At 31.1% G+C, this 22285-nt stretch overlaps 3 protein-coding genes, 1 long non-coding RNA gene and 1 other non-coding gene across 5 annotated transcripts; 2 read left to right on the forward strand and 3 right to left on the reverse strand.

Moving 5' to 3' along the window:
* The first annotated feature begins 1872 nt into the window (after window positions 1-1872).
* On the forward strand, window positions 1873-4042 carry TTN5 (ADP-ribosylation factor family protein). Its single transcript, XM_028051518.2, has 5 exons — window positions 1873-2078; window positions 2170-2280; window positions 2390-2552; window positions 3074-3154; window positions 3643-4042. The coding sequence occupies exons 1-5, from the start codon at window positions 2014-2016 to the stop codon at window positions 3778-3780; spliced, it is 558 nt and encodes a 185-aa protein (XP_027907319.1). The 5' UTR covers window positions 1873-2013; the 3' UTR covers window positions 3781-4042.
* A 1376-nt stretch (window positions 4043-5418) lies between these two features.
* Window positions 5419-6776, forward strand: LOC114166747 (uncharacterized). The gene is made up of 4 exons (XR_014990574.1): window positions 5419-5573; window positions 5713-5766; window positions 6161-6357; window positions 6453-6776. It is a non-coding gene; the product is annotated as an uncharacterized LOC114166747 (long non-coding RNA).
* Window positions 6777-7054: 278 nt separating this feature from the next.
* Window positions 7055-8333, reverse strand: LOC114166738 (protein RADIALIS-like 1). The gene is made up of 2 exons (XM_028051530.2): window positions 8016-8333; window positions 7055-7186 (listed from the first exon to the last, which is right to left on the reverse strand). The coding sequence occupies exons 1-2, from the start codon at window positions 8291-8293 to the stop codon at window positions 7165-7167; spliced, it is 300 nt and encodes a 99-aa protein (XP_027907331.1). The 5' UTR covers window positions 8294-8333; the 3' UTR covers window positions 7055-7164.
* Window positions 8334-11351: 3018 nt separating this feature from the next.
* Window positions 11352-11423, reverse strand: TRNAQ-CUG (transfer RNA glutamine (anticodon CUG)). Its single transcript has one exon. It is a non-coding gene; the product is annotated as a tRNA-Gln (tRNA).
* Window positions 11424-12968: 1545 nt separating this feature from the next.
* On the reverse strand, window positions 12969-20036 carry EMB2754 (Vacuolar sorting protein 39). Its single transcript, XM_028057678.2, has 12 exons — window positions 19478-20036; window positions 19184-19395; window positions 18654-18785; window positions 18429-18572; window positions 18176-18288; window positions 16782-17208; window positions 15581-15904; window positions 15076-15297; window positions 14641-14883; window positions 14022-14468; window positions 13759-13857; window positions 12969-13529 (listed from the first exon to the last, which is right to left on the reverse strand). Exons 1-12 carry the CDS (start codon window positions 19878-19880, stop codon window positions 13305-13307), a joined length of 2991 nt encoding a protein of 996 aa, XP_027913479.2. The 5' UTR covers window positions 19881-20036; the 3' UTR covers window positions 12969-13304.
* Between the last annotated feature and the right edge of the window lie 2249 nt (window positions 20037-22285).

Here is a 22285-nt window from a genome sequence, read left to right on the forward strand (position 1 = left end):
TCACTGCGGTTAATTTATTAACAGTCCAAAAAATCACTCTGGCTCTGTCTTTGTATGTTGCTAGTTGGACAAGTTTGCTAGCCGTTTTTCTAAAAATTTGAATTTAGTTTTAGATCTAAAGTATTGTGATATACTACAACTCAGTTCTCGTAATGGTCATGTTTGGGGAAGGATACTATTTCGTCCACCAACCAATGGCTCACTAGAGAGGCCCTGATATGTCGGGATCCAATATGGATGAATTATTTGTGAGATGGAATAAAGTTAAATTACTGTACATAAAAATATAACTTATAACTCAATTTTCTGAAAATGAATTAGGCTTAAATGCATGAATTAATGGGTGTCAGGAGTTCAGGAAGATGAGTTGTGGGGGTTTGCTCAAAACATGGGAGATGGAGAAAGGGTAGTCTTTAACTTATAATGGAAAAATTGCACTACTACTTTTTGGAAGACAGAATTACAGTATACAGCTCCCTAAATAGGTAATATGATGAAAGCGGGCGAAGAGACTGGAATTGCAGCCACAAGGCAAGGGTTATCGAAAAAGTCATTAGTTAACATCCTTCTAGATTTACACCAATCCACAACATTTTTTATTTAATAATTTAATTTAAACTTTAATTAATCAAAACAGTATTCAACATTTACTTTTTCATTTTTATCTTTTAATCTCTTTTAATAATAAAATATTATGTTTAGTTGATAAAAGTAATTCTAAATAAAATTAGAAAATAATATTTATGATTATTAAATATAAATATGAAATATAGTAAATGTTAAAGTATAATAATCCTTGAAAGTAACTTAATTAAATATTATATTATAATTTAAAGTTGTTAAATTTGTTGTGTATATGTCCAAATAATATTCTTGTTTCAAAGGCTACACTCTAGTTCCATATATTTTTTTTGCCTGTTTTTAAGATATAATGGTAAAACCATCATTTTTGTAATTTCTTTTAAAACAAATACAGTTTTTTTTTTTTAAGAAAATACCTATTTTAATCGTAGTAAAAATTCACAGAAAAAAGTAGTCGTGCTTCCAAATATATCTTCTACTTGTATTTTTTAATATGTAGCAGCCCGATTTGGATGATTTTAATTATTTGAATAAATTATATTTAATTTTGTTGTTTTATATATTAATGAAGATCTAATATTCCAAGTCTTTTTAATATATAATTACTTATACCTAATTATTTTTTTAAATCCATCTTCAATTTTGAAAAAAATAAATAATTATCAAAACTAAAAATCATACTTATAAAGAAAAAATCATCAAAGCCATATCATCATATACACTCTTGTCAATTCATTGAAAAAAAATTAAAATAAACAGTCATGACAGTCAAAATTTTTGTGAAAGCACCACAATGATGTAATTTACTTTGAGAATTACTGAAATTGGTAATTTAAATAAAAAAAAAACTATGTATTTGGGGAAATTATATTTAGGAGTACAATTTTACAAAGGAAAAAAAAATACTTCAAATCATCAATTAATTGTATTATTATTATGATTGTTTGAATTAAAAACCGTGATTTATTACATGAATAAATAATGACTAATTTCCTCTTCCAACCAAAAATAAAGACCATTAATAATTAATATCTTCAAATTAATTGATTAGCAATTTACAAGGTATTTTCTCTATAAAATAGAAAGGTATTTATCATTTACTTCTACACCAACTTATTTATTTGAGCTTGTGGCTTTGTGTTTTGTATCTTATCTATCTTGGCATATTTTTTCATGTGATTTAATGATTTCATATATTCATAATCCCTTCTAGATAATGCCTATACTAATATATAGTTTTATAGTCGGAGATGTGTGTATGATAAGTAAAAAAATTATTTTTTAGAGCATCTTTCTATAAACCATTTTTCAAATTTGTCCTAAAACATTATCATTTTCACAATGAAAAAGAAAAAGAATACAATAGGCACTCTGGCGTGATCCAGAAACGCATTTCTGGCTCGAAGTTGAGTGGGAGTGTTTGGGAGCCAAATGGGTCTTCTGAGCATCATCAGAAAAATCAAGCGGAAAGAGAAGGAAATGCGAATTTTGATGGTGTAAGTTATTCCTTCAATTCCAATTTCTCTTTTTTTTTTTTCTTTGTTCATAACACGTTTCGATTAAAACCTGGAATCACTTTTTGTACAGCGGATTGGACAATTCGGGGAAAACTACAATCGTTTTGAAGATAAACGGAGAGGACACTAGTGTCATCAGTCCCACGCTTGGCTTCAACATCAAAACCATTGCTTACCAAAAGTATTGTTCACTTTTTCGCCCCTCAATCGCATTATAATGGCTTCTTTATCTTCCTAGCTTCAAATTTTTTGCTTTCATTTTACTTTATGAGTTCAATTGGCATTGGTAGGTACACCCTAAATATATGGGATGTTGGGGGGCAGAAAACAATAAGATCTTACTGGAGAAATTACTTTGAGCAAACAGATGGGTTGGTTTGGGTGGTTGACAGTTCAGATCTGAGAAGGTTGGATGATTGCAAATTGGAGTTGGATAATCTTCTCAAGGAAGAGGTTTGTTCAATCCAATAGTTTCTTACTTACTGACAAACAAGTTGTATACATGTTGTTACTTGTGTTGATAATTAAAGATATATTATTCGTTTGTGCTTTTGGACTCTTTTTTTATTTGATTGACATAAATTTCTATACTTCTATTGGTGTTTTGAGCTAATATTGTCTGAAGTTAATACTTTGCATTGATAAATGTTTAATATTTTTTTTGGTCTTGGTCCAATGCTTTTACCACTCCAAAGGATTATTTGTAGTATTAGTGCCAAACCCATCACCATAAGTTCTTGCCTTTGACACATGGTCTTTAATTGAACCAAACGGAGTTATGTGATTCCTGTGGTCGACCTCATCTGGTTGGATAAGGATTTGTTGTTGTTAGTTGTAACGAGAAAGTAAACTGTTGTTGTAGCTTCTTGTTTACGAATTTGGAAAGATTACATGATTAATCTCTTTTCTTTTTCATTCATGTGGGTGTTTATTGAGTATTGGTGTTGACAATGCTTTTATTGTTCATCCAACAGAGGCTGTCTGGAGCATCTTTACTGATATTAGCAAATAAACAGGACATAAAAGGTGCCCTTACACCCGAAGAAATAGCAAAGGTGAGCTTAATTTTATATGGTGTTTCTTCCTTGTACAATTTCCTTAATTTCTGTACAGAAAGCAGTCTAGCAGATTCAACAAACTGATTTTAGGAATTGACGATTCTGGTTACTTGAAGTGATCAAGGAATAGGTTTATTTGGTGTATCTGTAATTATTAGCAAAAGTTGCATTTATATATTTTCAGGAAACATAGAATTTGGATTCTCTACTGGTTTTTTTGTGTTGTTTCTCTACTATATCTTTATAATACACTGATTACCATTAATTTTGACATTTTAAAATATATTAAAAAGATATTTAAAATATAAACACAGTGTATTTTTAATAATTAGCAGAGGACAGCATAAAAAAACCAGTAGAGAATCTGGACTCGGAAACATAGGAACTAAATGTCAGAAATTTTTTAACTTCTCATATCTCAAGACCCCCGAAAAACGACTAGTAACTTGAGTTACGAATAATTCTAATATGCACTAATCATGTAGGTGCTGAACTTGGAAGCCATGGATAACTCTCGGCATTGGCAGATAGTTGGCTGTAGCGCATACACTGGTGAGGGTCTGCTCGAGGGATTTGATTGGCTGGTCCAGGACATTGCCTCTAGAATCTATATGCTTGACTGATGCTTGTTTATGGCATCTTCCGTGAAATTTGTCCAATTTACAAGAGAATTCTAAAACCCAATATTTTTTCTTAGGAAGAGATTATGGATTCACTGCCTCACTGATATTTTTTTTCTTAGGAGGGGGATGGGTTGGTGCCTGTAAAATTGATATTTGATTTTGAAGCAGCCAGATATTGGATTGCTTGCAGGTTACATACCTGTCATGCACATGTGAAAATTTAGAATACTTGATTATGAATAGGGATTCAACTTTTTAGCTAGCTCGTTCTGTGCTTCTTTTTTATGTGAAAACTATTCAAGTTGTGGAACTTGATTTTTTAAAAAATGTTGTTTTAATGTTACACTTGCGTGATTTACTTAAGAGCTTCTCACTCTGCCTCAAAACCATTATTAGGTTTATTAGCTATACAAGGCTAGAGGTAGTACTTTTTTTTTGGGGTTGGGGGGCAAATACAGAGATGCAACAACTTTACATTAAAAATATGTTTTCTGATAGTAATGCATCGGTGAGTCGGTCACAAACGACAGTGTATTTTTACACTTCGCGGAAGTTTTAAATTGCATCGGTTAATTTATGAGAAAGTATATTTTGACAACTTTCATTAAACTTATTTTTTGTCCTTATACTTGATGAATTCATCTCTACAGCTTTCGGTCTTTTAATTTTTTATATACTTGAATTTAGTAACTATTTTTTATTTTTAGTTGATATAAAAATTAAACTTACATAATGTATGAAATTACGCTTTTCATACTTAAATTCAACGTTTAATGACATTTTTTATAGTTAAAAAAGTTGATGGAAAGATAACAAGAGTAAATTTATATACTTTGAAAAGTTTGACAACTAAAATGGGAACACTCTAATTTTTTTATTCCTAAAATTTATAATTAATATAATTTAGAATAGACTTTATTCTTATTTTATTGAAAATCTCAATAAACAAAATATATAACTCTTTTAAACCTCATAAGATAATAATCAAACAAAAATTAACTACAATTTTACCCAAATCATACACACACAACTATTAGATCAAAAATAACAAAACAAAAATATAAGCTCCCTCTATCTTTTATTTTCCACTTTTTACTTTTCTTCTTCAAAACTCAACCTTTAAAATCTTCTCCTTCAATCTATTCTCTCAGATACTTTCTCAACCAAATGTGTCACTTGTTCACTCTATTAGTACATATATTTATGTGGATTTCACTATCATCTTTAAATTCTTAGAAAATTCATCCTTAAATCCAAAGAAAATTCAGGTAGATAATCCTCCTAATAATCATAAAATATTAGGTATATCTTTTTATACTTTTATGTTTTTTCTTAATTTTTTTTAAATCTCTTGTATATAACGACATATCAATAAATCTTATGTCTTTTAATAATATAATAACTATTATATATATTATAATAATCACTTGTATATATTTTAAATAAAATAAATAATAAACAACCTTAAAAAAATACGAATTTAAAATATATAACCCTTACTCTTAATGTTAACTGTGACTATATTGATTTTATATATCATATCTTTAAAAATAATTTTATTTACTGTATTTTGAAAATATAAGAAATATTATGTAGTGGGCTTTGGGCTGGACTGCTATTAATCAGGAAGGAACTGTTCAGTTCTGAACTTGAATGCTGTGTGCGGTGTGGCTGTAGTAATACAGAACCCACTGGAATTCTGGAACGCCATTGTTGTATTTCCCCAAACGAAACCATTTCTATTGTTTCACCCATCGCTCATGGTTCTTCTCTTTCCTTCGCGCGATCGCAAAGTAAGTTGTCTTCGTTTTTTCTTTCTCCTTTTTTCCATGCATAAGTTTTTGGTTTTTGTGTTTTTAATTAGATGCTTCCTTGCAACCAGCGATTCCGATAGTTTATGTTTTTTTTTTCTCTCTTATGAATCTTTGGCAGATGTTTGATGGGCTTAGTGTGATAACCCCGCGAGTAGCCACAAATTACAACGATGTACGCTATTTTTTTTTTTCTTTTACAACTGTCTCCATATGCTTCAGCATGTTTTAACTTTAATCTTTGTCTATGTAATTTAAATTGTATCCCATCAAATTCAGATGTAAATTTCAATTTTAGGAAGGAGTGTAAGGGGTGCATGAACGTATACACACACATAAACAAATTTAGCTTCAAACTTCAACAACTATCAATCAAATCAGTTCATTGTAATGAACTTTGCCTCTTGTAGTAAATTTTGTTATAATTGGCTCATAATGGTCAAGCTATATAATTAATCTTCAGAGCAAAAATGTGTTAGCAATTGAGTTATATACAATTACCCAAGAAATTTAAAGGAAGTGAGTTCCATTCAATATCAGATTTAAAGCACAATACATAATGGTGCTAGGTGCTGTCTAGAATGGATTCCAACAACAAGCAGATTGATGAGCAACAACCAGTCAAATCAGCATCAAGAGTCTCATTCTGCCAAAGAAAGAAGTCTGACAATGGAAGCTTCGTGTCCAATTTAGGATATCACTTTCATGAGTTCATACAAGCTTCCGCAGACGAACACAAGACGTGCTTGAGAAATACAATTCAAAAGTTAGATTTCTATTGAAGATTTATGCATCTTATAAGGTCTTTGTTTGTGATGTCCGCTTTGTGGTAAGTGATAAATTATAATTTGTTTGAAACAGATATTAGATGCATCAAACTTTTTTGGGAAAAATGATCGCAGCACAAATGAAGGTGACTCTGTACCCCTTCACAAATCTACAAAAGACTAGAAGGCTTTCTTGAATCATCATCAATAAAGTGATAAGAGAGTTTATAAGACACCCGTAGCCTTATAGAATGCATGCTTTTGCTTTAAACAGGAATAATATATGTGATGTGATGCTTTATGTTTCACTGCCTAGTTGTTTGTTCATTTGTTAACTACTTAAACCCACATAGTCATACAATAGATAAATTGTAGAAGCTTTCTTATATTAATTTATCCAAAATATGATTTAAATTTAGTTTATTGAAAAAAAAAATTATTTTTTAATCAGAGCCCATATAGTTGTGTGGGAGCTTGCTTTATTGTTGCATGTGATTGTAGAATTTATAACTATTCAGTGAGCATACTGAAGTCAACATTAAATTCTCTTGTTTATTTGATATTCCGCACCTGCTTTAGTCCTCATAGGAGTAGTTAACTATTAATGCTCAATTTCTTAAAATATGAAGTTGCATCATTGCTTCTTAAGCCTTTTATCTGTTCTTACATAAAAAGAGATGCATGGTTAATGCTAATCACGGAAGAAATTTACAACATTCAGTTCAAAGGAAAAAACAGAGGTAATGAAGAGCAATGCTAAAATGACTTCCCAAAAAATGGTGTTCCTCTTCACATTGAAGGTTTCTTCATAGTTTTAAATCCCTCAGCCTGTACATAATTTGTGACAAAAAAAGTACAATTAGCGTACAGTGGAATATTATCTTGTGATCCTCCACTTCATCGTCCCTATTAAGGTCAGGTACATTAAACATCATCATGAAGTATAAATTGGTCTTAATTCAGTTAAAAGTATAAATGATGAGGGGTGAACATTTTGTAGCACTATCTTTCTAGAGTTTTCTACGAATGTTATTATCTTCGTTGTACAAAATTTCAGTACCAAATTAGACACTTATATGAAAAGAAACTAAAGAGATAAAATAAACTAAATTTTTTGGAAATTAAAGACTTAATTCATAAAAAGTATCTTATTTAGTTTCTTCAAAATTGATTTTAATTATATAAACTAATTGTCATTTGTTCTTCTACAAATATATACCAAAGAATTATCTTGAAATTGATCTACATCTCTCACGATATGCATGAGAATAAGAGAGTAAATTGACTGTTGCTATTCGCATTCAAACTAAATGCATCACTCGTTGCCTCGGTTTTTGAGGTGGGGGTAGGCAAACAACTTTTCCTAATTGTCCTGCATTTTGTAGTCAATAATTATTGGAAAAACTATTATTCTCATGGGATATAGGGATCAACATCAGGCCATACTAGTCAGGTAGTGAATAATAGCCATTGAACACATCAAGTATTTCCTTTAGGCGAACCGTGATTTGAAAAATGTGGCATAACATAAATCAGTGAAGTCATACTTATTGGAAACTGATAGTTTCATACATTGAGAGAGAGGAACAACTCTACTTTTGGTGGAATCATAAATTTGTTTCCACAATAATGCTAACGAGGGAACAACATATGTTACCTTTGCTCTGCATTGCTGATGCTTACTTTGGTACATCCAGCATTTCTCCTGTAAGCAGGGAGGGGAACCTTGCCTGACTCAATGTTTTTTATGTCCTCAAGGAGCATCTCATATTGCCTCTTGACTTCAGCTTCTGTTTCTCCAACAAACATAGCTATGTTGTTCCAACGGTCAGGGGTGTCCTTATCATATATTGCCAAGGCATTTTCAAACAGTTTGTTCTTCTGGGGTGTCCATCTTAGACTGGTGTTTGGAGAAGAAAGTGTTTTTGATGTCATTGCTACAAAAATCAGAGGTGAAGAAAGTGGAAATCCTTTGGACAACTAGTCACTAAATTAGGAAGAATCTTTGACTGCAAAAAGGGACTTAAGATGAGTGAGAAAACAATGGATAGAACTGTAGAAGACTGGTGGGAAACACAATGAAGTAGGAAGTTGTTGAAGTGAATATTATAAGGACACTAGATTCAAGAAATGACACTGCAAAACTAGTAATTGGTGCGTCTTTTAAACTATATATGGTAAGTTTGCAAGTTGTCAAACAAAAGTACAAGTTATTAATACTGTGTTTATATAATATGATCACTTTGCAGCGGGAAGATTAATGAAAGGATTTAAGTCCTGAAGATTAATCAGTTGCTTCCTTTTCAAGTATTCTAGTGTTTGTCCTGAACGGCTGAAACTTAAATAAGGATTTTGGACCCAGTATTCCATGTTTGTTCTACTGGTTTAGTACATGTGATATTTGAAACACTAAACAATAATTTAGAGATATTAACATAGTGAATTTATATGCATTGTTCGCATTTTGGTTCAAGTAATGGTAGATAATAGAAGCTATTGTAGTTGTTATGCAAACCCTATCATGATAGTGTTATCTTACTTTACCAAAAGAAAACCTATTATCTCATTGTATTTTTTTAGCTTCATTACTCAAATCTCTTTTTCTCAAATGATATCACTCTTCTAGTGAATTTCAATGTTTATTTTTTTCCACCAGATGAGTCGCACTCATCTCACATTTTCATTAAGGAAAATTACCTCTTGACAAAGAAACTTTTGACAAATTTAACAAAGTTTCTAAAAATAGAATTAAAACAGATTAAATTTTTATTTTTTAATTAAAATAAAATAATAAAATAATGTTTTTTTACTTGAATAGGAAACTTTGTCAAAAACTTTGTTAAAAAGTTTGTTAATCTATCATAACTCTTTGATTAAGTAGACGTGATTATTATTATACTGTTTTGAAAGTTCATCAGCGATTGGTTCATTAAGTTTTTTTTTTTTCTTCTAAGAACTTTAGATCATCGCACTGCACTTAGTTAATTTTGTGGGACTTGCCACATAAATTGAAGAACTATAATAATAAACTCACTTTAAAATACGATTGTTAAAAATTGTTAAAAGAGTTACTTTAAGATAGTTGCATAGTTTTTACAATCGATGCTGTTCTTATTTATTTGGGGTCTGAAGCAGCAAGAATGGGAAGTCACTTCTGATAAGAAGTTGAAAAGAAAGTTACTTTCCGTGGTGACAATAAAAGAACATTAACTTTTATATTTATATAATATGCATTTTTCATTTATTTAGTAACGAAAATCACTTTTCACAACCACTATTTATGCATTTATATAAATAATATTTTAAAATTAATAAAATTATTTTACATAATTATATAAAAGGTTAAATATATTTTTTTGTCTTTAAATTCTTTTATATAAATTAAAATTCATTTTTGTATCAAATTTTTAAACTTAAAATTAATAAATAAAATTATTTTTACGTGTCAAATGAAAATTTAGGATGATGTATTTATCTATTTGATAAGTTCCAATTGAGATATTAATGTAAAATATTGTTTAAAACATAAAAAAATAGGTTAAAAATATTATATTTATTAATTTTAAGATTTGAAGATCAAAATAGATTAAAATTTTAGAAATAAATAAATTTTAATTTTAGAAGTAATAATATATTTAAAGTTATATAAAATTATGGAGTTTAAGTAAACAAGGGAATATAGATGTTGAAGTGATAAAGACGTTAGCCTTGCCACCAATTCCGTTTTTGAATGAAGAGAAAACATAGGACGCGAGAAAACAGTAACACGTGGATTACTTATCAGTTCTCCACATTGCATTTAGATTTTATAAATGTTCTTAATAAATGTATTAGGTACCACAATGTAATATTATAAATTCCATGTGCTAAGTACCTTCATCATCCTGTGCAAGGACACGCGTCACCAGTTTCATCTTCTAAGAATAGCGATAATAAAATTGAAATAATATTTTATACTCCGCGTAAATCTTTTACCAACTCTTGTATATTTATTTTAATCTTTGAAGTTTGGTATCGGTATTTTGAATATAGAAAATATTAAAAGTAATTTTAGCTTGAAAAATAAATTATAAACTCTGGATTGACTCCATAATTGTGTTAAATGAAACTAAAATTAAAGATACACTTTTGCAATATGAAAGAATGCTTTTGATTTATAAATTTGTTTGTTTCAAAAAACCCTTTCTACTTAGAAAAAAAAAAGGTAAAACTCTGAAAGAGTTCTTTTCTGATTTAAAAAAATGTTGATAATATATTTTTAACGTATTTTTATTATTAGTAGAAAGTTTACTATATAAACCATATATTTTATGAGTTTTCTTCTTGTTTAATAAGCTTTTTATAATTTTTAATAAAGTTTAACTAATAATAAAATATGCATCTATAAAGTATAATGGCATGTAGGTGAATGTATAAATTTCTCCTAAACCTTATTATAGCAATAGCATTCATGTTTGTAAATAGTTTAGCTTTGTAGGAAAATTACACTTTCTAATGTGAGTTAAAAGTATTGGTTTGAGTTGAAATTGATAAAATTTCATAAGGGTATATTATATATAGGGTGCTAAAATTGTTATTAGTTAAATATGTTGTTTTATGTAAGCCAATATGTATCTTAATATGATTAAATTGTTTGTAAGTGTTATTGTATTTGGTGAATTATATATATATATATATATATATATATATATATATATATATATATATATATATATATATATATAATCTAATCCTAATTACTCAGTACTTACTTAACAAGGCTACTGTTTATTACAAGTAAAACTTATGTATGATATTTTTATAGGTAATAAACATAATTAATTTGTTTCATTTTGTTGACTTTCCAAAATAATATTGGCAATGTACCACCAAATTTACCTTTATTGTTTTAAATTATCATCTTAACTTTTATTAATAAATATCAACAAGAAGAAATTAGAAGTTATTAATAACAAAAATAAAAAAAATCAGCTGCCAAAAACACTAAGATATTAGGTCCCACCGAGATTTGAACTCGGGTTACTGGATTCAGAGTCCAATGTCCTGACCACTAGACCATGGGACCAGATGTTGGCATCATAGGGCTCTTAAATTATGTTTACTATACTACTCATTACCCTTACTTTACAAAACATTTCTGATTTGGTAACAATTTTTTAAATTTATTGTCTGAATACATTATTATTAAAATTTCTTTTTCCATTTGATTCATAGTTTTTTCAGAAAACCATTTTTAGTTGGTTAACCTTAATCACCAAAAAGAAAATACAAAAATGTAAGATTATAAATGCATTATATTTTTCTACTATAGCTGTTTTCTAAAATTCCTCTTTTAAAATAATTTTAGTTATAATTACTTATTCATTATTTGCTGTAAATCTCACCTTGGGAATAAAAATTATGAAAATTTTGTATATGTTCTCTTCCTTATCTTACTCATATAATTAGTATTTTCATTAAAAGGTGAATTATGAAAAATATTATTTATAAGATTGACTAAGAAGAAATGCCTTACTAAACTGATAAACAAGTGAAGTGAAACGGAAAATGATAAAATAGTAATAATGATAACCGCATAATAACAAAATAGTAATATATAATCATAAAAACACTGTATAAAACTAAAATAAAAATAATAAATTGTTGGTACAATGAAGATAACATGTTAATATTAATAATAAAAACAATAATGATGATAACAATGTTTTCATCGTGTGAAAGTGATAACAAATTTTTTTGGTAACAATACTAATGATGTACAATGTAGTTGTGCTAACATTGTTGGTGATTATTATGACAACATAAAATAGAATTCTTATTATGATAAGAATGATAGTGAAAATAATGATAATAATAAAAATGAAGAGAGTAATAGCAATTACAATGAAGAAAAGTGTTAACATGATAATAACTATAATAGAATTGAGTTCAAGTAAAAATAGAAAGAAAGTTGACGATTCTATTATGTCATCTTCGAATATATATATATATATATATATATATATATATATATATATATATATATATATATATATATATATATATATATATAAGAAAATACATCAAACAATTTATTACATAATATTTAAACACATCATAAGTAACATAGATGATAAAACACTAACGTTTTTTATTATATCTACTAAGAAGATTCTATGTATTGAAAAATATATAGATTATCGTACAAGAAAATAGATTAAAGAACCAAAACAAAAATGTAAAATATTTCAAAAATAAAATATAAATGACCATTTTTTTTTGCAAAAACCTTAAACCAAAATTTTATAATCTATAAGGTATCAAATTTGAAAACCCATTGTTAAATAATAAAAAACTATTATAATTTAAGCCGAAGGAATTTCCACCTATCTTGTAATTTCGTGAATTCCAATTTTACTTGAGGTGAGTTTAGCGATTGTTATCGTCATTTTTCTGTGACTACTATCATTCTTTATCAATCCTTTGTCTTTTCAGAAAACGAATTCAGTATTTTTTTTTTCGTAAAAAGTTATATAACTTAATCAATTTAAAAAAAAAATAAAAGAAATTAATTAAAAATTAAGAGAAGTTAGTGACTCAACAGATAACTGGTGTATGTGCTATCATCACATTGTTAATAATAATTTATACTGAAATTTGACTTTCTCATTTTGGTGCGGACAATATAACACGTGAGGGAGGAAATATTCCCTTTCAATGCTCAAAATAAATGTCTGATCCTCTAACTCATCAATATTTACATTAGAAATGAAGAAAAAAAATATAAGCATTCACCTACGCAATTTCACAATTTCTAGATCTTCACAATACCAAATGTCACTTTTCACACAAATTGACGGCAGAAAAAGGGGACTTTGAAGGGGAAATTATAGTGGCAGGATCATCATAATCCACCAATCAGCAGGTTCCGTGTGTAAAAGCACACTGAAACAACACAACTGGAGCACTAATTGGTATAGCCAGCAGTTTCTAATCGCTTCTTCAATTGAGACCCTTTGCCACCCACTTTCATATTTTGAGAATCTCTGAAACAGACAAAGTGCACGAGAGTGCTACCATTTGGGTAGACAGCAAAAACACTAGTCCCTATTTTCTTATGGCACAGAGAGCACATGCTATCTCCGGTTATCTTCACTACTGTTTTCCTCTGACTATACAGTTCATCTTTCACCTGTGTGAAACAAAGTAAATCATGCCGCTGGCTAGATTTTAACAAAGCAGAAGTATCTGAATATGCAACAGAGTTGCTTATTTGCTCTGCCATGTTGCATCCTACAGTACAATTACTAGAAGGTACGAGATAATGATGTTGTATAATAAATCCATCCAAAAGCAAGAAATATCCTACAAGACCCCCTAAAATATTAATAGATGAAATTTTATTCCTGGTATATGCTTACCTGAAGGTTCTCACTTTGTCTCAAGCTCTTGATCACCGAACAGTTTCGGTACATTTCACTTGATTTTTTCAAAAGGGGTCCAAGAAATGAGAGCAGGTCCTGCAGATTATAATATATTTCTTATACCAACCAGATTGAAGAAACTAATGAATGTTTGGCAAAATAAACCTCCCAAAAGAACGAAACAAGTAACAGCAAAATATAGACCAGTAAAAAGCTTTTGATGTGTGTTTCTCTATGGTGCAACAACAAGAAATGGATACCTGTAATTTTGTCTCTTTCGGTAGAAGTTTAAGGGCCTGAGCTCCATTTATTCTATCCCACCTGCGGCTCAACAAATCAAGGACCTCATCAAGCATGATAGTAGTAGAACCACCCTCACTATATTCATCTGCATCACCATCACTCCTGCCACTGTCAGTGCTACTTAAACTAACTTTTGTGTCCTCTGCACCCTCTATTGCAGCAATTTTCTTAGACCCTCGAGCTCTACTTCTCATGGATGGCGTAGAAGTAAGCTTTGGAATGGTTTTATTCTGTGGGGATAATAGATTTGTAATTCTCTTTTCAAAACCTGCTGTGGTCCTTCGAGGATTCAAATAAATTTGCAAAAGAACAAGGTATATGTTACTGGAATATTTTGCAGATGGCTGGCGCATAGACTCATAGACCCGATCACAATAGGACAATGCCAGTTCTGGAGCATTGAGCTATAAACAAAAAAATACACTCATTTACCGTAATATTCATTAGTTTAAAACAGTGATTTATAGTACACATTCAATATGAAACAATGAACTGAAGTGCCTTAGGGATATCAGAAAATGACATCATCTATGCATCTTCCCTTCACAGTAAATAGATGATTTTTAATTGATATACCTTGTGAACATACAAAGATAATGCCAGTTCATGTTGGTTCATTTTTCCCAACAATATCGCACGCTCTTCATATAAAGCATCCTGTGGAAGACGTTTTAGCAAAGCCTCTGGATTGTATCCTGCAATGGTCTCCAAGGCAGACAATAATTTTTTTCTTGTTGGGGAATAATCTTTCTCATCCCATTTTTGTTGAGCACATAAACCAGCATGCCAATCGAGTACTTCAGAAAGATATATGTGTACCTACATTACAAAACACTGTAAATAAATACAGAATTTTCTCATTATTAATCATGAGTAAACCATGCTGACAATTAAGCAGCAGAAAAGTAATGTTTTCCCACTTTTTTTAAGTGCTACTTCCATGAAATCGTTGTTCACCCCCCTTCTTCCCAACCCAAAGAAAAAGTAGAAAAAAATGCAAGTCATTCTCACCATTTCATTCTGCAAATTGCCAGATACCGCATTCTCATTCATTGCAAGCATGAGCTCCAAGTACCTAGCTTGCATGGTTGGAGAATGCTTCTTCAAATATGAGCTCACCATATCAGCTGGAATGTTTCCAGACAGAAAGAGCTCAATAGTTTGAGATGGGCAGCTTTCAAGAACAAGCATTGAGAACTCTAGTACAAGTATGGGGTCTGTCCCACAGAGCGGCTGCATCAGAAACCCACCAAATTAAAAAATAAGAATCAGAAACAATTTTTTTTTGTCACGGAGTTCTCTGGCAAACTTAATATCCCTAAGTAATGGAGATTGAATACATTTCTAATTAAGTTGTGACTACAGAGTCAACATTTTCCAGCATAACTCCAGGCAGAGGAAAATAACTGAATTAAGTCAATTAACCAACATATGAAAAACCTCTCAAACATTTGCTGTTACATATCAGAGCCACAGAACCAAAAAGTTCATATGTTTAATAACAACAGAAAATTACCTTGAGATACTCCACAATATCCTCAGGCTTGAAACTTTGTGTAATTTTAGACTGGCCAGATTTTGACTCATCCAACAATTTGTGAAGAAGTTCAAGAGCCTCCCGGTGCAATGAGTTGTGCTTGTAAAGTTCTAATAAAGCAACATTGTGGTTGTCTTTTCGAAGTATTTCTTCACATATTTTCAAATCACAGTAGTTAACACCTCTCAGTAACTCTAAAGCCGCTGAAGGTTGTCCAGTAAGAAGCAAAGCTTGGAGTAAAGCAGTATCCAATATTGAAGCCATCTCCCGAGCTCCAGAACTAACAGGCATACTACCACGCCCCTGAAACATGATAATAATTACAAAGTGATAACCTCGGTAACAACAGAGTTAAAATTTATACTATTATTTAACTGTTCCAATATTTCAAAACAAATAAAGGACATCATGCATCCCACAGCTTCACCATCAATTAGGGGTGTCAACATGGGTTCAAACCTTTTAATTATGTAGGTTGACACTTTAGTCTTTTTAAGACTAGAATGTTGTTCAATAATATTTGAATAATTTGGATGTTTAATTTATTTGTTTGTTCAATTATATAAGTAACACTTTGATTTTCACTTACTATCCTTATAGTATCATTTCTTCATAGTGAAATACTTATGAAATATGTAAACACCTTGATTGTACTATTATAAATAGGTGAGTCCACTAGTCAATCCATTGGACTGCAAGAAATATATGAAACAAGTTAAGGGAACAAAACATACTTGAGTGAAACAACCCACTAACTCAATAACCCGTGGTTGGTTGAATTAACACAAAATTTCTGACTTATAAAAGTGAGTCAAGTTGAATTAACTTGCGTTTAGTTAAACCTGTATGAGTTGGGTTGTCTCACTTTGATACCTCTACCATCCATCTTGAGTGTGTGCATTGAGGGAAGGAGGGTGTACCACGTAACAGCGAACAAATAACAAATCTTAGTATGTTCTCACACATGATACACGCTACATATTTATATACACATTCACATGGATGCACACAGACAAAAATAAACCTTTATATAGACATGGCATAACACTCACCTAGTCGACTTCCCATTGAAAGTTATGGCTTGTAAATTTTACCCCAAAAACCATTGTTATCACACATTGCAGATGTATTCAGTGCGCAAAAAACAGAAGATATAATAAAACTAGTTTATTTTTTTTACCTTGTTTGATTTCTTAAGCCTGTTGTAAGATGCAAAGTTATCCCCAACAGCATCTAAAACGACTTCTTCAGTTCCTTCAGCAGTGGCCTTCTCAATAAAACTATATCTCTTCTTCTGTAAGTATTTTATGAGAGCCATAAGCATATTATGGTTCATTTTTTTTGATTCAAGTGCTGCATTCTCATCATATTCTGACATATGAGATGTTGATGAGGGTTCCATATCATCTGACACACCTGAAGAAGCTCTTGAGAGATATGAAGCATCCCCATAAATGTCCAACTTTTCTAGGTCGTGAACAATAGTTGTGGTTGGAAGAATAATTGATGGATACAGTGAAAGCACATGGGTTATATCTACTTGAGATGCCAGAAAATGTTCCACAGCCTCTTCATAGCTCCCATTCTCAAAAAGATAGTGAGCGTATCTGTAACAACATAATAGAAACACATTTAACAGCCCTTTCGGATACATATAAAGTAATGATTAATATGTTGAGCTGATGTAATTTGGAAAAACTACTAATATATATAAATGCATGAAAGGCAACATCCTCCACCAAGAAAAAATTAACCTTATCATTAATGTAGGCTTCATTATGCAACTCATAGGAGTTCAGTAACTGTCAACATGTATACAGATGTTTTGGGGCCAAATTATAGCTGAAATGATTTTACATACCTATTCTTGATTTTAATTACCAGTGTAAAGATTTTTTATTATAACACAAATATTGTAAAATATTTTTATGAACCTAATAATACAACTACATACAATATCAAAATGGTTATGCCTAACATATAGTTTAGGATATATTTTCTAAAATATAGGAATTCCCAGTAGTACAGACCACAATCGAATTGTACGATACATAATCCGAGATTTTCAATATTTTTATATGTGCTTTACCCATTGGTGAAAGAAGAGAATATATTTCTCTTCTACTGGGTGAAACAAATTAGTCACAGCTACTATTAAGTTTATTAACATGATAACAGGAGTCACTCAGTAACACTTCGATTAGCCACATCTACTAATAAGCTTAATAAGCTCTTATACAAGGAACACTTAGTAACAAATATAACAAGTAATAGACATTTCTATTTTTGTTTACATTTTATATCATGATCACATTGGTACAAACTCCATGTAAACAGCTAGACCATACCTCCTATGTGAGATTATTTCAATCATAACTACTGAATCCTACAAGTTTCAAGGCTTGTGGAAACTAATATGTGAGAATGTGGAATCAATACAAACTTAAAAAACCAGCTAATCAGTGCTCGATGCTCAGAATTTGGATGGACGTAAAATCAAATGTATTCAACAAAATAGAGGCAGTATGTCTGGATTTGTTTTTCAGAAGGAAGAATCTCGAAATGGCATTTAACCTTATATGAATTGAACCCTCCTTTGCAGCACGGAGACTTGAATCTTCAGGTGGAAGAAGTTTGCACAGTGACAAGGCCTCCTCAAAGTTGCCAGAAGCTGTTAATTGGACTATCTGCAATAGAAAATTAAGTACAGAATTTGATAGTGTAGAGAGAAACGAAAATGTGATTCACTGCTCTGCCATTTGCATTGGAAGCCAGAAACAGGTGACAAATCAAAAAGGCGTCAATCATTCAACAACATTAGCAATACCTGGGCTCCTAGGGGAACAGGGAAGAGGCCATGAACTGAATTATCCAAAGCAAGTATCATGGAATCATTGCTCTGGCAAAGGTGGCGAACATTTCGAAGAACAACTGTCTGTATCAACGAATAAGGAGCTCGGAGAGATCGAATCTGTAAAACGAAACCGTATCAATCAATCCATAGCTACTTGACAAAAAAAGAACAATGAAATTGTTTCAGACAGTCAGTTACCTCCACAAATCTGGGCAGCAAAGCTATAGCGTATGGCTTCTGAATCACAACTTCCAAAGGAGCCTCAGACCAGCAAATCCTACCTTCGGGAAGAAGCTTCCCATTTTGGTCCACAAAAACCCCAATATTCTCCTAAAAAATACATAAAAAAATGTCAAATTCTTCCTCTAACCTAAGAAAACACGCAGTACGAAACACAAAAATTGACACGAATATTATGCGTGTTTTTGGATAAGCGATGACAATATTGATTTTTGAAGTGATAGTTATTTATGTTTGGATGATTTTGTTATAAAAGCAAGTTAGTGGTAAATTTCACCATAAATGATGGATCCAACATAAAAGCCACCTGAACTTGCTTCAGGTCAGAATCAATTCTGGACCCAACAAAAGTCAATTCCTCATCATGAAACCGAACATAAGAAAATTTACTAAACACGTAATGGATAGTTCAATGTAATTTTGGATAATCCAACATAAAACCTAACATACACCAATATATCGCGCAATGCGTTAGAAAGGAACAATACCTTTCCAAGAAGGAGTTCTCCAGTGGGAAGAGAAACGACCAGAGGAGGCGCTAGTCTCCCCGAAGTGAAAACCTCAGACAGAGTTCCATTCGAAGCATTCAGAATCACGTACTCTCTTCTAATCCCCAAACATATATTCTCGCCGCACCAACACATGGATTTCACCGCATCCCCCACGCCATACTCTTTCACTTCCACAAATCCCCTGCCACCTGCACGCGCTCCCACTCTCAATTTCAATTAACCGCGACAACAATTGATAAACGCAACGGAAGGAAAATGAATCGACGTTACCGTCGTGTCTGAAGATGCAAACGCGCTTCTGCCTGGCGAAGCAGAGGAAGCCTCGGCGGTGGTCCCAGCAGAAGATGTTGGCGCCCTTGGCCTTGGTGATCACCGCGATAGTCTCGAAGGAAGGTAGTTTGTGGAAAGCGATAGATTCGGAGAGCGATATGAGGAACTCTCGCGACTCCACCACCGCCATTGATAGCACGGGCTTCTTCGCGAACCCGACAAGGTTCCTCTCCAACGCGTAGGACTTGGAGCCATCGGAGGAGGATTCCGTTTCCGGCGCGAATATTCGGAGCGATCCATCGGAGCAACCCAGTAGGAGCTTGGAACCGTAGGCTTCGACGGATTCGATCTTGGCGGGGCACTCACGCACCAGCTCCACGCAATCGTACGCGCTGTGCACCATTTCCTCACTCCCTCTTCATTAACTCAATCACACCCTTCTCTTTTTACAACTTTACAAAGGAAAACAGCTGCATACATTGATTGATTACAACTAACCCCTTGCTTTATTTTGCCTTTCGTTTTTTATTGAGTTCATTCTTTCAGACCATAAATTGTGATGAAATAGTGAAAATTCGAATTTCAAAAAAATAATGCTATCATTTGGATCAGATGAAATTATGAAGAAATAACTAAAACACTAGACAGATCCCACGTCAAAAAGAAAATAATTGATTTAGTGGTTTGAAATAACATCCAAATATTAGAGTAAGTGTGTTTTCAAAAGCAATGGGTTTAAATTAACTTGTGCTCTTTTCCAAAAACCTTTTCTTCATAATCAATTTGTATTATGATGTTTCGTTTAAATAATCCATTGTTGAGTATATAAGAGGAAAATACATGGGTTGCAAAACTAGATAAATACACGAGTTATAATCATTTTATTTCATATATATATATTACGTTTAGTACTAGTTCTAACTTATTTCTAAATACATGTGTTAATATGTGAAGTATCTTCCTATTATTAATATATTTTAAGTTTTGCATCCATACACTCATGGAATATGTGTTTATAATGTAGAAGACAATATTTATATTTTACCCAATTATCAGGAGGCAAACGAACTCTATAACATGTATTTTATTCATTCTAAAAATCATTAATCTTTTTAACATGACTATTTTGTTGAGGTGTACTAAAAATACTTTATGTCTCCTCGTTGCTTCTTTTTTTTATAAAAATAGTAAAATTGATGTTATACATACTCAAATCCTTTATTATGTTTAAGTATTTTGAGTTTGGCTACTTATTGATTATTGATTATGATGTGTCACTTCTTAAATATTTAAAAAGTTTTAGTTTTACTTTTTAATATATAAAAATTTGCAATCTCTTTTAGTAATTATTAATGATAATAATGAAATATGTCTCTACAAATTGAGTTTGAGTCTGTGTTGATTTCCAAAGATTTATATGGACATACTCAGACAATTTATTGGACATGTGATTACTTGTATCAAACTTTAATTTACGAAACTTTCTATGTACACATTGATCATAAAGATATAACTCATTTATATTATCATGTTCGATCTCAATTGTTGAACCCATTATATCAAAATACTAATTGACAATTGACAAAATATTATATCTTGTAACAACATGTCTCAATTGTCAAACATCTTCAATTTAGCCAACCACATGCATTTTACTTCATAAAATTGATGTTATACATACTCAAATCCTTTATTATGTTTAAGTATTTTGAGTTTGGCTACTTATTGATTATTGATTATGATGTGTCACTTCTTAAATATTTAAAAAGTTTTAGTTTTACTTTTTAATATATAAAAATTTGCAATCTCTTTTAGTAATTATTAATGATAATAATGAAATATGTCTCTACAAATTGAGTTTGAGTCTGTGTTGATTTCCAAAGATTTATATGGACATACTCAGACAATTTATTGGACATGTGATTACTTGTATCAAACTTTAATTTACGAAACTTTCTATGTACACATTGATCATAAAGATATAACTCATTTATATTATCATGTTCGATCTCAATTGTTGAACCCATTATATCAAAATACTAATTGACAATTGACAAAATATTATATCTTGTAACAACATGTCTCAATTGTCAAACATCTTCAATTTAGCCAACCACATGCATTTTACTTCATAAACTGCTTTTTTTTTAAATAAAAATCAAAGTCATTCTTCCAACTAAAAGGTTCGAAGAAACTCCTTCAACGAATACATATGTTGAATTCAACCTAAGTTCGTTGTCCAATTCCCATGTATATCTAAGATTAATGTCACATGCACTCTAATAAACTCGTAACCATCATACGCATCCATATTCCTTTTAAAAAATAAGAATTCATTCTCTTCTTATTTCTTACATCTTTTTGGATAATATTTGTTGTAATTATCTATGTCGTAGATATCATTTTTGTTTTTATTATTTTATTCCTATTTGATTTTAAGTGAATAAAAATCAACTCGTTATTGTTAGTTTTAGACATTGGAAGATTTTAAAGCTCGTTGGTTTGAATCAAGGTATGATAGTTTATTCCCTTTCAAACAATATTACATCATTAAAAATGTTCAAACATCTTAGTTAAAGCTTTAATAGCCGACAAAGTTTTATATCCATCTTTGAGTTTTACTTGAATGTGCTTTAATATTATGGATGATAATTCGAGACAGTCCAAACGGGTTAGCCTACATAAAAAAATGCAGGGCAGGTTGAGATGTTGAATCCGCTAGCCTGCACAGGCCAGTCCTGTATAGGCTCGCAACCCGCGCAGGCTAAAGGCGGGGTGGAGTGGGGTGGACTGACCCGATGGCCCATT

This window comes from Vigna unguiculata, chromosome 2, assembly GCF_037176805.1.
Source record: "Vigna unguiculata cultivar grain cowpea cultivar isolate G323 ecotype 2 chromosome 2, ASM3717680v1, whole genome shotgun sequence".
NCBI classification, from domain to species: Eukaryota; Viridiplantae; Streptophyta; class Magnoliopsida; order Fabales; family Fabaceae; genus Vigna; species Vigna unguiculata.

What these genes read in the sequence shown, in the direction of transcription:
- TTN5 (XM_028051518.2), top strand. Translation starts at nt 2,014, where the DNA reads ATGGGTCTTCTGAGCATCATCAGAAAAATCAAGCGGAAAGAGAAGGAA. An exon ending in ATAATCTTCTCAAGGAAGAG is followed by an intron (nt 2,553 to 3,073) that starts GTTTGTTCAATC and finishes TTCATCCAACAG; the next exon opens with AGGCTGTCTGGAGCATCTTT. An exon ending in CACCCGAAGAAATAGCAAAG is followed by an intron (nt 3,155 to 3,642) that starts GTGAGCTTAATT and finishes CTAATCATGTAG; the next exon opens with GTGCTGAACTTGGAAGCCAT.
- LOC114166738 (XM_028051530.2), bottom strand. Translation starts at nt 8,293, where the DNA reads ATGACATCAAAAACACTTTCTTCTCCAAACACCAGTCTAAGATGGACA. An exon ending in ATCAGCAATGCAGAGCAAAG is followed by an intron (nt 7,187 to 8,015) that starts GTAACATATGTT and finishes AATTATGTACAG; the next exon opens with GCTGAGGGATTTAAAACTAT.
- EMB2754 (XM_028057678.2), bottom strand. Translation starts at nt 19,880, where the DNA reads ATGGTGCACAGCGCGTACGATTGCGTGGAGCTGGTGCGTGAGTGCCCC. An exon ending in GAGAACTCCTTCTTGGAAAG is followed by an intron (nt 18,786 to 19,183) that starts GTATTGTTCCTT and finishes TGTATTTTTTAG; the next exon opens with GAGAATATTGGGGTTTTTGT. An exon ending in GCAATTTGCAGAATGAAATG is followed by an intron (nt 14,884 to 15,075) that starts GTGAGAATGACT and finishes TTTGTAATGTAG; the next exon opens with GTACACATATATCTTTCTGA.